At 34.9% G+C, this 18,812-nt stretch overlaps 1 protein-coding gene across 7 annotated transcripts in view; it reads left to right on the top strand.

Annotated features, from left to right (window-relative positions):
- The window catches only part of LRFN5 (leucine rich repeat and fibronectin type III domain containing 5), a 279,327-nt gene that overhangs the window by 248,402 nt on the left and 12,113 nt on the right, over nt 1–18,812 (top strand). For 5 of the 7 annotated variants that reach the window (XM_051822187.3, XM_070053334.2, XM_089309305.1 and 2 more), the window contains 2 exons: nt 13,052–14,456; nt 17,083–17,792. In XM_051822187.3, the coding sequence (XP_051678147.2) occupies nt 13,072–14,456; nt 17,083–17,792 (2,095 nt within the window). In that variant the 5' untranslated portion in view covers nt 13,052–13,071. Of the gene's footprint in view, nt 1–13,051; nt 14,457–14,791; nt 14,984–17,082; nt 17,793–18,812 lie in introns of those variants that run through there. The other 2 variants (XR_007910227.3, XM_089309307.1) reach the window with 2 other exon arrangements.

Genomic DNA, 18,812 nt, shown 5'->3' with positions numbered 1-18,812 from the left:
GAATGACTAAACTATGTTTTTGTCCCCCTGAAGAACTATCTGTATTTCTAGAAGCCCGAGTTCTGTCATACAAGGCCTCTGTGCTAATTATCATCCTTTCTGCAGTACCCCATGGCTGTGCTTCTTTAATTGCTATGGCAACAGCACAGCGGAGCCAATATTACCACAGGAACCCGTTACAAGGAATGTTAGCTACAGTGGATAGCATGACTCCTTAAAGGCTCAAAGGTTTATGTTTCAGAACTTCAAGGAAAAATGGATCACAAAATCACTAAATCACTTACTAGATTTGAAATTCCGATTAATAACATACAAATTTGCATTATTTCTCTTTAATTGTCAGGTAAAATTATATATATGTATCATGTATAGCATGTTTTCAAATATATAGAATACATAAATCTAATAAATGCATTACCTCACACAGTTCATATTTGTAGTAAGAACACTTACCATTTGTGGAGACTACAATATAATATCATTATCTATAATTGCTTTATTTAAAAGAATTGTTCAAATTTGTACTATCAGTGTTTCTATATTCTTTCTTTTTTAAAATTTTTCTATATTCTTTCAAATTATCATAAATAAAAGTGAACACTGAAGAAAGGGTTGTTATTTTCTTAATATTGGAACAGAACAAAGGTTATCTATTGGGCTGACATAAGAGCATGATAATTTCATTGGTGTTCTATGTTGGACCTTTCCTTTGTCATGTCCATTTAAGCCTGAATATCATGCAAGGAAATGCATAGGAAGATCCTGCTACAGTAAATCCAGATTGAAATCTTAGATGCTTAAGAAAGTCCTCAGGCTTTCAAGGGGACTCCGTTTCCTTGCCACTCAATGATGATTCTCAGTTCCCTTTACCTTGATGCTTCTCAGAAGGCAAGTACTAATACCTTGGGGTAAAAGTCTTCAGGTTTAACACTGATGGGGTGCAACAGTGTGATACCACAGTGAATATTATAGTCTTAATCTGAGAGTTCACTTGTTTATCTGAAGGTCACATGCCTGTCACCTGGCCCTCTCTCCTCTTCCTCACAGTGCACTTCTGTTTGATTTGTCAAGCTGAAGAATTTGGCTATCCTTTGCTTTATGTCAACTTTGAAAGCCATGCCTTGGGAAACTTACTTTTCATGTACAAGGTGGACTGTCAAATTGTGGGTCTCTGCAATAGCTATCTTGGCCCCAGATAAGTTATACTTACCCCTTCTTAGTTAGAGGCACTACTGGATTAATTAGTTGAAGCATTAAATGTAAATTACTTTCATCTTTTCTATATATTTCATCCTTCTCTTCTCAAATTATTTTTATGTATTGCTGGACACGTATAAGGAAAGCTCACAGTAAACAGAACTCAATTTTATGTAAACCTTGCCAACTGTGACAGTTAATTCAAATCCAAAATACTGCAGTTCAAGCAATGTTGGAAATCATTGCAGTCTCTTAGCACACTATTGTGTTTTGGTATCCATCATTCAATAGCCCCTAAACCACATCCCGCTCTCCTCCTAGCCTCTAGTAATGATTGTATAAAATTCAGATAAAATGTATATATGCATACATGTATACTACAATTAACTAAAATAATAATTATTATTTTTAACTTCCACATACAAGAGAAAACCTGCAATGTTTTTCTTTCTTATTTTACTTAATGTAATGATAGCCATTTCCATTCATTTTGCTGCAAATGTCAGAATTTCAATGTTGACTATATAATGCAATTTTACATTTTATGGCTAATAATGATATATGTGTATATCCATTCATTAATTAATGGATATCTTGGTTGATTTCATATCTTGGCTGTTGTGTATAGTGCTACAACAAACATGGTAATGCAGGTATCTCTTTCATTGGTTTAGTTCATTTTCTTAGGATACACACCCAGGGTCATATGGTTGATCTATTTTTAGTTTTTTGAGAGAGCTATATACTATACTAATTTTCATTACACGGCAGTACATAAGGATTCCAATTTCTCCACATCCCTGCTAGTATTTATTATTTTTCATGTTCATGATAATAGCCAATCTAATTGGAGTGATGTGATATATCTTTGTTGTTTTGACTTGCATTTCCCTGATTGCTGGTGATATTGGGCATTACTTATTTGTTTGATGGCCATTTGTATCTCTTCTGGGAAATGTCTACTCAGAAGCTTTGTTCATTTCTTAACTAGATTTGATGTTATTTTCCTGTTGAGTTTTTTGAGTACCTTATATTATATATATATATATATTAATTACTGGTCATCTAAATAATTTGCAAATATTTTCTACCCTTCTGTTGGTTGCCTATTCACTGTGTCTATGCGCTTTGCTGTGCAGAGTCCTTAGTTTCATATAACAGAATTTGTCTTATTTTTTTGGGGGGGTTATCCAAAACAATTGCTGCCCACATCAATGTCTTGAAGTGCTTCTTCTATATTTTCTTCTAATAAATTTGTAGTTTACAATCTCATGTTTAAATCTTTGAGCCACTGTTTGCTAAAGAGACAATCTCTTCTCCAGGGTTGATTTTTAGGTCCTTTGTCAAAGATTAGTTGGTTGTCAATATGAGATTCATTTCTGGAGTTATATTCTGTTCCATTTGTCTCTATGTCATAATTATGCCAGTGCAATGCTGTTTTGATTAAAGTAGTGTGCCTTGATATCTGGTATTTTGATGACTCAAGCTTTGTTCTCTTTTTTCAAAATTATTTTGGCTATTTGGGATCCTTTGTGGTTCCATTTAAATTTTAGGGTTGTTTTGTTAATTCCTTGAGAAAGGTCACTGGTACCTTGATGGGGATTGGATTGTTTTTGCAAATCACTAACAATATTAATTCTCCCAATCCATTTTTTGTATCCTATTGAATTTATTTCATAACTATTTATAATTTACATTGTAGAAATCTTGTTTAAATTTATTCCAAGGTATTATAAATTTTTGCAGCTATTATGAATAGGATTCATCATAATTTCCTTTTCAGCAATGTCTTTATTGGTATATAAAATGTTACTTTTTTCATGTTATCTTTAAAAAATATTTAGTTATTGATTTGAAAGTCAGAGTTACAGAGAGAGAGGGAGAGAAAGAGAGATCTTCTGTCCACTGGTTCACTCTCCAGATGGTCACAATGTCTAGCACTGGGCCAGGTGGAATCCAGGAGCCAGGAGCTTCTTCCAGGCCTCCCACGTGGGTAGCAGGAGCCCAAGCACTTGGATCATCTTCTGCTGCTTTTCCCAGGCCATTATCAGGAGCTGGATCTGAAAGGGAGCAGCTAGGACACAAACCAGCACCTACAGGGGATGCTGGCACTGCTGGTAGCGGTTTACCTGCTGTGGTGCAAGGGCCCCGCGTGTTGATCTTGTATCTTGCAACTTTGCTGAATGTGTTTATCAGTTCTGATAGTCTCTTGGTGGAGGCTTCCAGTTTCTTCACTTTTAAAATCAAATCAATAGTCATAAAAAGTCTTACTTTCTATACTTAATTGAGGGGGTGATTCTAACCACGTCTTAAGAAAAGTAATTGTCATTGCTTAAATATGTGTTTTAGATTGCCTTCCATGGGGTTCTGAAGTCCTAAAAATAACCTACTTACTTTTAAATATAATTTGACAATGAGGAAAAACCAAGAAAACAAATGAGTGAATCACATGATGAAAAGGATATTGTTGTGATAGTTGTCAACTTTTTATTAAAAGAGCTGCATCAGGAAAATACAGTATAAATCATATTTACAACTAAGAACCTAGAACAGTAGGAAAATCAAAGTTTTAAAAGTAGATACATCCCTATCTTCAACCCACGTTTTAGTTTCCTTTATTGTCTACTTGTTTATAAGACCTCGCAGGATTTGCTTAACATTTCTTAAATTCAATTTAATTATATTTGGATGGGAATAAAAATAACTATTTTATTTATTATTGTTCGGATTATTAAACAGAATTTAATGTGATAAGTATTTAGTGTGATGTGCAGATTTTTGCTTTATGTTGTAAGTTAACAAATTAACCCAAAATGTTTTTAAAGACATAAAATGCCTTTGTAGTCTTTACTTGAATTTTGGAAAGCAGAGAATTGCTGAAATATTTGCATATCTACAAGTTAGAGAGGGTATACAACACAGCAAATTTTACACTCAGTAAATTAATATAGGTTTCCAGTATCACAAGCTCATTTCCTAAACTTTAAAACACAAAGACCATATTTTTTTTATGTTTATCTGGGTCCAGTGAATGATAACTCTAATTTCATTGCTATTGTTATTTAAGTAATTGGTCATTTATTTAAGACCATTATAAATAATGTCTTGATATATGCATATGTCATGTTAAAATGCATTCATGTATATAAATAGGTTGTGAATGAAAACAGGATATTACTTTAAAAATTCACAGGTCCCTTTGAACTGTGTACATTTAACTATCAAAAGATGTATTAAATCAAAACATTTTGTAGCCTGACTTCTGTAATGATTGTGTATGTCTTTGTCCTGCACAGAGAAACCTAACCTTCAAAACTTGATAGATTCCAGCAAAATACCTTGGATGTGCTGCTGATTTGAAATAAATCCTTACAGAGAAATTAATGAAATAATGAGTGTATGAATGTCTGGATGAATTTTAATAATTTATTATGTAAATGTGCTAAGGAATTTTATTATTGATGATTTTAGTCAAAGAAAAAATATAATTGTTATAGGTTGCTGAAATATTTGCATATCTACAAGTTAAACAAACACTACAACATAGCAAATTTTCCACTCAGTAATTAATATAGGTTTTCAGTATTACAAGCTCATTTCTTCCCTGTAAAATAAAAGACCATTATTTCCTTTACATTTATTAGACTGTTAGGCATGGATTTAATAGTTTCAATTGTGGTAACCTCAGCACATGTTTTCATGGAGAATTCAGTTATAGTGTTAGAATTTATAATCCTAACTAGAACAAAATTAATGGCAAAACATAAAATATTCAAAAGTATCAAATTCCCTTAACTATCTAAACTCTATTCAAATATCATTTAAAAACGATGACCATTTCAAAACACCCTAAAACAACTTGTCAGCATCAGTAGGCATTAGTATTTGTCCCCAGGCATTAACCTGTGTAAAGGGGTACTAGCTGAATGGATACAGTTCTGCTGAATGACGGCAATGCGGCTCTAGGGGAGGCCAATAGCTTTATTTTAACTCATTGTATAAATTGCTACCATATTGGTTTCTGCGGAGAATAGCTTATCCTCTCAGTTGGCTGAAAAATCTAAAATTGCTTTTATATCCCATTCCAGTTACCCAATAAATACTGATTCTCTTGAGCATATGTTATGAATTGTCATGAACTGAAAGATGGATGCAGTGCTGGTAAATCATTTTCCAGTTTTGATTTGGTAGATTCTTCTTTGTTTATAAAAGTATCAAATTGTATCTAAAAGGAATTTGTTTGAAAGAACACATAAAATAGAGATTTTTGTAAATAGTTTAGAAAGAGCTTCAACTGTGTCACTATTTCCTGAGTTACAGCAGACAAATATTTAACAGAATTATGTGAATTGTTTGCATTTGACTTTTTTGCAACAGAGAGATCATATCTGAAATATTTTTATTTAACTAGATAAAAATGCATTTGATGATATTGGTAAAATTTTAAATTAATTACAGCAAAGTATCTAATAAATATGTCAAGAATTAATTTGTGAAATTGTAGGAATTGAAAACTATACTTCTTTACATGATACTTTACCTCTTGTCGTACAAATTTTTAAACTGTCTTGTCCTAATAACTTGGGAAAACTCATTAATCAGAATTCATACTGTTTTCTTCATTAGTTAGAAGTCTCAAGTGGAAAGTATAGTTAGAATTAAGAGTGATCTATATTTTATTCTGAATTTACTCATATTTTGTAAATCACTACTTCTGCCTTAATGTAGATATGTTGTCTTTTAATAAAGAACGACAGGATATTAAATAGGAGGAATAATTTACATTGGAGTGGAATTGCATTCTGGAAGAGGTATGACCCAGTGAAGAGGATATGCGTTCTAAACACCTGACTTAACTTCTGATAAGAAAGTGTCATTTTATATATTTTCTTCTATTAGAATCAATACTTGAAAAGAAAATGGAAAATTCCTGTTCCCTTTTGAAGTAATATAATCATCTGTTCATAATTACCAAAAATTAGAAGAAAATGTGAAAATTTTTACACTAAAAACCCTTCACTCAGAGTTTCAATATTCCCATTTATCATATTTGCTTTCTCTTTCTCCTCTTTCTTCTGATTCTCCCTCCCTCCTTCCCATCTTCTCTCTTTCTCTCTCCATATATATATATATACACACACATATATATATAATACATTTGTAATATTTTAAATTTACAATTATACATTGAACATTTAAATTTTCACATATAAGGTATCATATACTCTAAATTATGACAGATATATACATATACAACTTAATCTGCAACTATCATTTTGGAAAGAATTAGTTTTTGAAATAAATTTGTTTATTAAAAGTGATAATATTTATATTTTCTATTGTATTTTTTAACTTTTGTTTAATAAATATAAATTTCCAAAGTCCAGCTTTTGGATCACAGTGGATTTTCCCCCCCATATCTTCCTTCCCACCTGCAACCCTCCCATCTCCTGCTCCCTCTCTCCTTCCATTCACATCATGATTCATTTTCAATTCTCTTTATATACAGAAGATCAGTTTAGTATATATTAAGTAATAAGAGTGTCAATTGTTAAGTCAACAACAGTCACTGTGCACTTACTCCCCATGTAGGATCTCTGTCCTTAATGCGTTCTACAATGTAAATTTTCTATTGTACTTTGCAGTGTGTTTTCTTGTATTAACAGTTTAAGAATTTGTGATTTTAGTGAATTCATGCATATAATCTAAGTTGTTGCATTCATTGACATGATATTATCCATAAAATCCTTTTATTTGTCTTGTAAAGCCTTTGGAATCTGTATTGATATCTATTTTTATTCTCCTTATTAATATTTTACTTTTCTTCATTTTTTATTAATTCATCATAAAGGTATGGATCAATTTACCAATTTTTTCTAAATCATAGCTTTTTTTTAATTTTTTTTTTTATTTTTTGACAGTCAGAGTGGACAGTGAGAGAGAGAGACAGAGAGAAAGGTCTTCCTTTTGCCGTTGGTTCACCCTCCAATGGCCGCCACGGCCAGCACGCTGCGGCCGGCGCACCGCGCTGATCCGATGGCAGGAGCCAGGAGCCAGGTGCTTTTCCTGGTCTCCCATGGGGTGCAGGGCCCAAGCACCTGGGCCATCCTCCACTGCACTCCCTGGCCACAGCAGAGAGCTGGCCTGGAAGAGGGGCAACCGGGACAGAATCCGGCGCCCCGACCAGGACTAGAACCCGGTGTGCCGGCGCCGCTAGGCGGAGGATTAGCCTAGTGAGCCGCAGCGCCAGCCTAAATCATAGCTTTTAATATATGTGTAGGCTTTATTTATTTTTATCTGATTTCTATGTTATTGATCTCTGCTTTTATTTACATCATTTCCCTTTCTTCTATTCACTTAGGTTTAGGTTTCAAACAGACAAAATGTATTTTAAAAAACTGTTCTCTAATATATGCAGTCTCACCATAGCAACTTAATACTCTATTTTTTTATTTCATGAGTTGTGTTGCAACTTGATTTACATTGGCATTCAATTTAAAGTATTATTTCCCATGCAATTTTTTCTTTGATCTCTACAATTATAAATTACCAAACATTTTTCATTTCTTAAGTATTTTGTTTTATTGATTTATATTAAAATACCATGTGGCTATATAAATTATTCTGTGTGATAGACACCATTTTAGATATTTTGAGAAGTAAGGCCTATTATATGGACAGTCTTTGTGAAGTTTCATACACAAGTGTACATGTCTAAGTTGTGTTCCAAAACTAAATTATGTTGGGTTGCTTGATAGTAGTATAGGGCTGTTCAAATCTTCTATAACTGCTGATCCCATCTCTGTCAGCTTATTTTGTTAACTAATAAGAGAGAATTTGTATCCTGAGTTGTATTTGTGCATTTTAAAACATGTCTCTCCTTACTTTTGTCCTGTATAAATATTGTTTCATTTACTTTGAAGATTCTGTTCTGAGTTTTGTGTCCGTTCAATGTTTTCAAGTTTTCTTGAGGAATTGACTCCTTTTCGCTATGAAATGCTTATATTTATTTTTGGTTTACTCTTTGTCTTTTTCTAGTTTTATAAGACAACATTTTTATTATTGATAAAAAAGTCACCTGTCTTGACTTTCAATGACCTATATTTTTATTTTCAGTTAGGATTTTTTCTAAAGATTTATAATTGAACCTTTCTATTTTATGCATATTAATAATATTTTCCTTTAATTTTACATTCCATTTGCATTTAAAGTCATTGATATCTTTTCAGTTTAGTTCTACCACTTTGTAATTGATTCCATATTTTGCCTGGGGGTTTACTGCTGCTCTATTCCTTCCACACTGGTGAACTTCTTCTATTATACCTTATAGAGAATACCTGAGATGATTTTATTTTTCAGCCTTACCTATGTGTGAATATTTTTATTTTCATTTTGAATAATACTTTGTTGGATATAGATTTTTAGGTTGCTGGTTTTACGTTAAGAATTTTTAAAATTTTATTTAAGGAATACAAATTTCATTCATTTCATATACACAGATTTAGATACATAGTTATCCTTCCCACCCTATTCTCCCTCCCACCTTTCTTCCTCCTCCTTCTCTTATTCCCACTCTTAATTTTTACAAAGATCTATTTTCAGTTTACTTTATATATATAAGATTGACCCTACACTAAATAAAGAGTTCAAAAAGTAGTGTGAAGAAAAAAAAAATTACTTCTCAACAGTGTAGACAAGAGCTGTAAATGATCATTGAATCTCAAAATGTCAATCAATCTCACTCCTGTACATTGCATTTTAAGTACTGTATTAGTTACCACAGATCAGGGAAACCATATATGTTACTTTATGAATTTAAAATATAGTATCATATTTTTCTTTTGTTCTTAATTATGTATAATGTGAACTCAATTCTAGTTCAAATGGCTAGTCTCCTATATGTAATGTCTTTTTCTCTGACTCTTGTCTCTGATTTTTCTTCTCATATTTGGTTTTTAGCAGTTTTCACTTTTTTGTCTGGATGTAATTATGTTCCTGTACAATCTGATGCAGTGACCTTTTGAGATCATTAATGGCATTGAGTGTGATAACTTCTCAGCTGTAAAATATTGCTTAAAAATATTTCTTCTTCCCCATCGTCTTCTTTTTTGTTTAAAGATTTATTTATTTATTTATTTATTTATTTATTTATTTTTTTTACTTTTATTTAATGCATATAAATTTCCAAAGTACGACTTATGGATTACAATGGCTTTCCCCCCATACCGTCTCTCCCACCCACAACCCTCCCCTTTCCCACTCCCTCTCCCCTTCCATTCACATCAAGATTCATTTTCGATTATCTTAATATACAGAAGATCAGCTTAGTATACATTAAGTATGGATTTCAACAGTTTGCTCCCACACAGAAACATAAAGTGAAAAATAATAGATGATTTTTTAAAATGATGATGAAATCAGATTAGACCTATTGTCATGTTTAATCCCAGTGTGAGTCAAGTTGGGAATTGATAATTTCTTTCTTTTTTTTTTTTTTTTTTTTACAGAGGATCAGTTTAGTATGCATTAAGTAAGGATTTCAACAGTTTGCACCCCCATAGAAACACAAAGTGAAATATATTGTTTGAGTACTCGTTATAGCATTAAATCCCAATGCACAGCACATTAAGGATAGAGATCCTACATGAGGAGTAAGTGCACAGTGACTCCTGTTGCTGACTTTACCAATTGACACTCCTGTCTATGGCATCAGCAATCCCCCTATGCTCCAGTCATGAGTTTCCAAGGCTATGGAAGCCCTCTGAGTTCTCCGACTCTTATCTTGTTTAGACAAGGTCATAGTCAAAGTGGAGGTTCTCTCCTCCCTTCAGAGAAAGGTACCTCCTTCTTTGATGGCCTGTTCTTTCCACTGGGATCTCACTCGCAGAGATCTTTTGCCAGAGTGTCTTGGCTTTCCATGCCTGAAATACTCTCATGAGCTTTTCAGCCAGCTCCGAATGCCTTTAGGGCTGATTCTGAGGCCAGAGTGCTATTTAGGACATCTGCCATTCTATGAGTCTGCTGAGTATCTCACTTCCCATGTTGGATCACTCTCCCCTTTATTTACTCCATCAGTTAGCGTTAGCAGGTACTAGACTTGTCTATGTGCTCCCTTTGACTCCCAGTCCCTTCACCATGACCAACTGTGAACTGAAACTGATCACCTGGAACAGTGAGATGGCATTGGTACGTGCCACCTCGATGGGATTGAATTGGAATCCCCTGGTATGCTTCCAACTCCACCACTTGGGGCAAGTCAGCCTGAGCATGTCCCAAATTATACATCTCTTCCCTCTCCCATTCCCACCACCATGTTCAACAGGGATCACATTTCAGTTAATTTTCAACACTTAAGAATAACTGTGCATCAATTACAGATCTAAACCAGTCATATTAAGTAGAACAGATAACAAAACTACTAAGAGGTATAATGTATTTAGTTGTTCATTAACAGTCAGGGCTATGCTGATCAAGCCACCATTTCCCATAGTGTCCACCTCACTCCAACAGGTTTTATTTATTGTAAAGTCAGAGTTACAAAGAGAGAGAAGGAGAGGCAGAGAGAGAGAGAGGGAGGGAGGAAGAGAGAAAGAGGTCTTCCATCCACTGGTTCACTCCCCAGTTGGCCACTATGGCCACAGCTGCGCTGATCCGAAGCCAGGAGCCAGGAGCTTCTTCTGGGTCTCCCACGTGGGTGCAGAGGCCCAAGGACTTGGGCCACCTTCTACTGCTTTCCCAGGCCATAGCAGAGAGCTGGATAGGAAATGGAGTTGCCAGGCCTCGAACCGTGCCCATATGGAATGCTGGCACTGCAGGCGGTAGCTTTACCAGATATGCCACAGTGCCGGCCCTGTGTCTTCTTATTTTCCTTCTGGCACTGCAATTATGATCTTGTTAGACATTTTGATATGTTCCCTCAGATTTCAGATGAAATTCTGCTTTGTCAGTTTATTTTTTTAAGATTTATTTATTTGAAAGACGAGTTATAGAGAGAGGTAGGGTGAGAGAGAGAGAGAGAGAGAGAGAGAGAGAGGTCTTCCATTCCACTGGTTCACTCCCCAAATGACTGCAATGTAGAGAGCTGAGCTTATTGGAAACCAGGAATTAGGAGCTTCTTCCAAGTCTTCCACGCAGATGCAAGGGCTCAAGGACTGGATCAGAAATGGAGCAGCTGGGACTCAAACCAGCACCCATCTGGGATGCCAGCACTGCAGGCAGCAGCTTTACCTGCTATGCCACAGCACTGGAACTGATTTTGTTTACTTTCCCATCATCCTTTTTAATCAGTATTTCAGTAGGGTTAGTGTTGATTGCTTGTCTCCTGCATAGATTGCTGGGGTTCATTATTCAATACCATGTATCATATTGGAGTGCCTGGGTTCAATTTCTGGATTTGGCTCATGACTTCAGGTTCTTGCCAATGCAGACCTGGGAAGGCAATGGTGATAGTTCAAGACATTGGGTTCCAGCCACCAATAAAGGAGCTCCTGGCTCCAGCCCAGGCCCAGCCGTTGCTAACGTTTGGGTTGTGACACAGCAGATGGGAGGGCTCTCTCTTTTCCTCTCAAATAATAATAATAATAACAATATATTTAAAAATCTGTAACATGTGTTCTCTGCTGCTCTATCTCACAAAATGAAGCCACCTGAGACTGCATCCCAGTCTCTCTCTTCAGCTTAGCAAGATTGTTTATACGTTGTCTTCTTTCCCTTTCCATACTGTATAGTGAAAAGTGTCTCCAAAAGTCAGTAAAAGGTTCATGTTTTTATTCGCTATCTCAAGGATCACAGTTTTGCACTTAATCATTTCCTGTGTTTGAACATCTTTGTTTTGTATATTTTTACATTTTCTATTTTGCTGCCAATTGTGGAAAGACTGTTCAATACCATTGTTTGGTCAGGAACAGAAGCCTCTGTTTACAGAGAATGATATTACAATCATATTTATGACTACATAAGAGAAGCATAAAATAATTCAGTTATAAGAATATGCTGTAATTTCAAAACGATTTAAAATAGTTTTAGATAATTCCATATTTCGTGTATACAATCAATTTAAAAGCTAGATGATTTCCTACAGCTGATTTCCCTCTGATATTTCAACCTTCATGAAATATTGATAACAAACATGTTGGCATTTTTGAGAATTAATTTCAATAGGAATATATAATTAAGATCACTTAAATTACCAAAGTGTTTGAAATAACCAAAGTGTTTTTTAAATTAAATTTGAGTAAATATTAAGGCATTATGATTTTCCATAAAAAAAAAAAACAATGAAAACAGAATATAGTATTTTTTTCAGTTCACTTGTGAGTATTTTGATAACTGATTTCCAAAAATTATCTTCAAAAGCTCATGTTATAACTAATATGATATTCTAGGTTTTTTTTGGCATTTGGAGATTTTGTGGTAAATTTTCAGTCTGATTTTTGTCAGTAGGATCCTGTATTTGCAGTTATGATATAAAAGTTAAATTATATCAAGTTAGATTGTAAATATTCCTACAACTTGATGAATAATTTATTATCTTCAAAGATTATGCTACATAGTTCAACTTCAATTAGTAGTCTCTTTTCTATTTTGGCTAATGATATGAAGTAGCTAAAAATCTTCAAATATCCCTTAATCTGCAAAGTTACCTATAAAAATATTCTTCAGTATTTAGGACAAAGTTTCCATGATCTCTGACTCTCTAATTGGACCTTGTCTGCAATACAGAAGATATATAATACATTTTTGTTAAGTATGAAATTCTGCATTCTATTCGGCATAAAGATACTTTCATAGTAGTAATATGAGAACTCATTCAATAATTGGATACTAACACTATATTTTGTGGCTTCTCCTACAGGCTCTTAAATCTGATCTACAATGGAAAAATTTCTTTTTTATCTGTTTTTCATTGGCATAGCAGTGAGAGCACAGATCTGTCCAAAGCGTTGTGTCTGTCAGATTTTGTCTCCTAATCTTGCGACCCTTTGTGCCAAGAAAGGGCTTTTATTTGTTCCACCAAACATTGACAGAAGAACTGTGGAACTGCGGTTGGCAGACAATTTTGTTACAAATATCAAAAGGAAAGATTTTGCCAATATGACCAGCTTGGTGGACCTGACTCTATCCAGGAATACAATAAGTTTTATTACACCTCACGCTTTTGCTGACCTTCGAAATTTGAGGGCTTTGCATTTGAATAGCAACAGGTTGACTAAGATTACAAATGACATGTTCAGTGGGCTTTCCAATCTCCATCATTTGATATTAAACAACAATCAGCTGACTTTAATTTCTTCGACGGCATTCGATGACGTCTTTGCCCTAGAGGAGCTGGATCTGTCCTATAATAATCTAGAAACGATTCCTTGGGATGCTGTGGAGAAGATGGTTAGCTTGCACACTCTTAGTTTGGATCACAATATGATTGACAACATTCCTAAGGGGACTTTCTCCCACTTGCACAAGATGACTCGGCTAGATGTAACATCAAATAAATTGCAGAAGCTACCACCTGATCCTCTCTTCCAGCGAGCTCAGGTACTAGCAACCTCAGGAATCATAAGCCCATCTACTTTTGCATTAAGTTTTGGTGGAAACCCCCTGCATTGCAATTGTGAATTGTTATGGTTGAGGCGTCTGTCCAGAGAAGATGACCTAGAGACTTGTGCTTCTCCTGCACTTCTAACTGGCCGCTATTTCTGGTCAATTCCCGAGGAAGAGTTTTTGTGTGAGCCACCCCTCATCACTCGTCACACACATGAGATGAGAGTCCTGGAGGGTCAAAGAGCAACCCTGAGGTGTAAAGCTAGGGGGGACCCTGAACCTGCAATTCATTGGATTTCTCCTGAAGGGAAGCTTATTTCAAATGCAACAAGATCTCTGGTATATGATAATGGAACTCTTGACATTCTCATAACGACTGTAAAGGATACAGGTGCTTTTACCTGCATTGCTTCCAATCCCGCTGGGGAAGCAACACAATCAGTGGATTTACATATAATTAAACTCCCTCACTTACTAAATAGTACAAACCATATTCATGAGCCTGATCCTGGTTCTTCAGATATTTCAACTTCTACTAAGTCAGGTTCTAATGCAAGCAGTAGTAATGGTGATACTAAAATGAGTCAAGATAAAATTGTGGTGGCAGAAGCAACTTCATCAACAGCACTATTAAAATTTAATTTTCAAAGAAATATCCCTGGAATACGTATGTTTCAAATCCAGTACAATGGTACTTATGATGACACCCTTGTTTACAGGTAAGAAAAACTAATCAAATTTATAGGCTTCTATGCATCCTAGTGTAGGGCCTATTCATTTAAGTTGTTTTCATTGGAGGTTCTACTCTGTGTTGTACTACAGTACTTCATTTTTAAAAGTGTAGTAGGTAAAGCTTGTAAAAGGTGTTGAGTACATGTGGGGAGATGTTTTGAAAAGTGTTATTTTTAGAGAGTTCAAATATATATTTAATATTATGCTTACTTTTTTCACCTCATCTAAGAGATGTGACTATCAGAGAACAAGATTGATATATTTTAAAAATTCAAAAACATACCAGAATTTACACATCCACCTGAGTGTTCTTTCCTTCAAGGAAGTCACGTTGGGAGGCTATACCATTATCCCAATGATGCTGCCATTGCTCAAAGCACTTTTGGAATTATCTTTAGAACCTTCGTCATACTATTTTGAACATCCTCACTTGTGGCAAATCTTCGTCTTTTGAGGGTGAATTTGAATTTTGGAAACAAGCAAAAGCCATTTGGAGTCAAGTCTTATGAATAAGGTGGGTGATCAAGATGGGTATTGCCATTTTTGGTCAAAAATAGGATGTAACTATAAAATAATGAGACTGATTTTTTGAGTAACTGAGTTGCATGTGTATGTGTTGTCTCATGTGCACTGGTTCTTAAGACAGTTCCAAAGAGATATGTTATAAATATTTTGAGCAGTGAAAGTATCACTGGAGTTAAGTATGTAATCCCCAGGTAAGGATAAGAATTTGCATCTGCTAAAGAATTTCTGGTATGTTTTTCTAAAGTTCAGCCTCATTGATTTATAGTCACATCTTGTCCAATTATCAGTGGGAAATACACATTTTTACCCTTTCATATAATTTCACTCGTAATAGACAATTATTATTCCTAGGAAATGACGCAAAATTCTGGCTTTGAAATGACTTTTTGTCTTCAAGCTTTTCACATATTAAATCTGCTCATTTCTTAAATACTCAGGTGACTTCTTGAAAATAATTTGCTTTTTACTCAGGTGTGGAAGGGAAAGTAATTTGAAAAAAAAATAAGCATGAGCTAGTAGGAAAAAAATATCAAACTTTTCTAGGTAGTTAGATGATCAATCCTGGGCAAGGTTCTACCTGGATGAGTTTTAATATCCTCATCTTTAAAGGGAAGAGATTAGACTAAATGTTCTTTAATACCCCTCTCATCACTAAATGTTTAGGGAGATAGGCTCTGATACATGTATATTAGCATAAAGCAGTTTGCTCTGATTATACCAGACTCCTATCCTAGCCTGTGGGCTACTTAGCTAGTTGTCAATATCAAGTACTCACCCTTCCCCTTCCCCTTTCTGTAGCTGGTGAGCATTCTGTATACTGTAGGCATTACCTCTCCAAAATAAATCATACTTAATTTTCTCAGTACTAAGATTTTAGTCAAATAATGATGAATAAATTTTGTACATTGAAAAAAAATTCCTTGACTGTCTGATCCTAAGGTCTGCTATCTATGACATAGTGTAAATTCTTATCACATTAAGTCATTGGAGAGGTTAGCTCTAAATGTATATGAAGTTCTCAGTAACGTCTGATATATATCCTGTACTCGCAAGAGGAAGGTATTTTTAGTCACAAATACTTGCTTTTGCCTGAAAATTCCCTGATGCTTTAGAACATATTGTTTTAGCATCAAAACCAGATCAGTATTGTCAAAGTGATCCACTTGCAAATCTCTAAACCTCACTTTCAGGGAAAAATATGATTTCAGGCCTTTTTTCCAAATTCATTTTAGATTAGTTCATATTTGGTTGCAACTGTCTAGAAATTTATTTTAAAATAAGCTCCCACCGAAAGACTTTCACAAGGTACTTGATTCATAGGTGTTTATGAACTCTTGTCAGACTTCAGAAAATGTACTCTCATAGAAATTTTCATCAGCATGCAATAGAACAAGGGATTTATGTTCTAGTCAACATCCTTGCCTTTTTCATGTTTGCAGGATAATTGTATTCATACATTTTCATCACTTTCATTTATAGATAAAAACATGCTAGGAAACAAGTGTTGAAGGAATAAGAAAGGGATGAGATCTGTAAATAAGATACTTTAATCTTAGTTACTATGTTTTTTGTTAAAGATAACGTCAGTGGGTACCATAGCATAGCAGCTTACTAGTGGTTTGGAAAATAAATCCTCTGAAATGCATTTGCATTCTGGTTTCTAATGTGATTGTCAGTGTTTTCCCTTCCTTCAAATTGGCTTTTAGTCACAGAGGTGTTGTAAGTGCTAAATGGATTTGTTTAGTAGTCAGATAATGTCACAGTCACACCTTTCAAAAGCAATTTGTCATAAATGATTTTTTAGCAGTGCCTTTTATTAGGAGTTCTGCTTTGCCAAGCAATGTAATTAGTAAGCTTGTCAAGGCATGGTGCAGGCACCATTAATATAATGCAGACGCCAACAATGACTTTCAACCATTTCAACTGGGTAAATATAAGATTAGATCATTTTCCCATATTTCATATCTGTTATAAATGTTCTTATCTTAATGAGTACTGAAATGAGACAGTTCTAAAGTCATAATGACTTTGTGTGTGTATTTTTTTTCTTTTGTTTTTAATATTAATTCAAATTCTATTGTCCTTCAGAATGATACCTCCTACGAGCAAAACTTTTCTGGTCAATAATCTGGCTGCTGGAACTATGTATGACTTGTGTGTCTTGGCCATATATGACGATGGCATCACTTCCCTCACTGCCACAAGAGTCGTGGGTTGCATCCAGTTTACCACGGAACAGGATTATGTGCGTTGCCATTTCATGCAGTCCCAGTTTTTGGGAGGCACCATGATTATTATTATTGGTGGAATAATTGTAGCATCTGTGCTGGTTTTCATCATCATTCTAATGATCCGATACAAGGTTTGTAATAATGGGCAACATAAAGTCACCAAGGTTAGCAATGTTTATTCTCAAACTAATGGGGCTCAAATACAAGGCTGCAGTGTAGCACTGCCCCAGTCCATGTCCAAGCAAGCCGTGGGACATGAAGACAATACTCAGTGTTGTAAAGTTGCCAATGACAGTGTGATCCAATCTTCAGAGACTTGCTCGAGTCAGGACTCCTCTACCACTACCTCTGCTTTGCCTCCTACCTGGACTCCAAGCACATCTGTGTCCCAAAAGCAGAAAAGAAAGACTGGCACAAAGCCAAGTATGGAACCACAGAATGAAGCTGTCACAAACGTTGAGTCCCAAAACACTAACAGGAACAACTCAACTGCATTGCAGTTAGCTAGCCGACCTCCGGATTCTGGCACAGAGGGGCCCGCGTCTAAAAGAGCACACACAAAGCCAAGTAAGTTTTTCACTTTGCCTGCTGCGAGATCCAGAGCAAGGCAAAGGTACTCCCTGAATGGAGAATTAAAGGAATGCTATTGTTATATTAACTCACTGAACACGTATGGACAGTTTGCTAAAAGAAGCATGTCTATGAATGGGATGTTAAATCAGTGTGGCAGTTCTGATGGTCATAGTGGAAAAGCAGCTCTTTAAGATTCTGAGTGGATATTGGAAAGCTCGGTGTAATCTGTTTCTTTTTAAAGAAAACTCATTTTCTGAATTCACATAAGAAATTGGAATTTGGAATTCCAGTCCTGTCTCTCTGATGCATGATTCGAAGTGTTGAGGTTGTATGTACACCCTCTAGAGCATGGTCCTTTTATATGTATTAAATAAAAGTAACATAGAAAGAATGATTAGGGAAAAAAGCAGGACACAGCAGCAGTGCCTTCCTTTATTCTAGGGCCAGTCTCCAGGTTTTGCAATAGCAGATCACAAAATGAAAGTTGTCATGGGGAAAAGAATCTTGCATAAAAAATAACATTTACTTAACTTTTAAAGGGTCACCCATGAATGATTGGTATTTCTCAATGAGTAGACTATATTTTTCCTTTTCATTACAGTGATGTTGGTATTGTTTTGAGGAAAATGATGTGGAGAACAGTTGTGTTAATATTTATTTAAAATAAAACACTGAATTAGTTTGCCCAACAATAACTACCATCTTAACTGCATTCTTTGTATAGGTGCCTTCATGATTCTAACTTATTTGTCTCCCATGATGGGGCTTTTGAAATAGAAAAAAAGGAAAATATTGCTTATTTTACTTTTATCATTTAATCCAATCAGTTTTGGGTCATTTGTCATGATTTCATGTGTATCTACTTGAGCATATGGAGATGTTTTCATTCATTCACTATCCATTTGTTGAATGAATGAGGTTTTTCATTGCTCTTAATGAAAGTTAAAGACATAGAAACAAATAAGACTATCAGAAGGATATTTATTTTGGTCAACAAATGAAATAAAAAAAACT

Source organism: Oryctolagus cuniculus, chromosome 12 (genome assembly GCF_051225735.1).
Source record: "Oryctolagus cuniculus isolate XC-2025 breed Fujian yellow rabbit chromosome 12, ASM5122573v1, whole genome shotgun sequence".
In the NCBI taxonomy this organism is placed as follows: domain Eukaryota; kingdom Metazoa; phylum Chordata; class Mammalia; order Lagomorpha; family Leporidae; genus Oryctolagus; species Oryctolagus cuniculus.
This window is presented reverse-complemented; position numbering and strand designations above follow the sequence as displayed.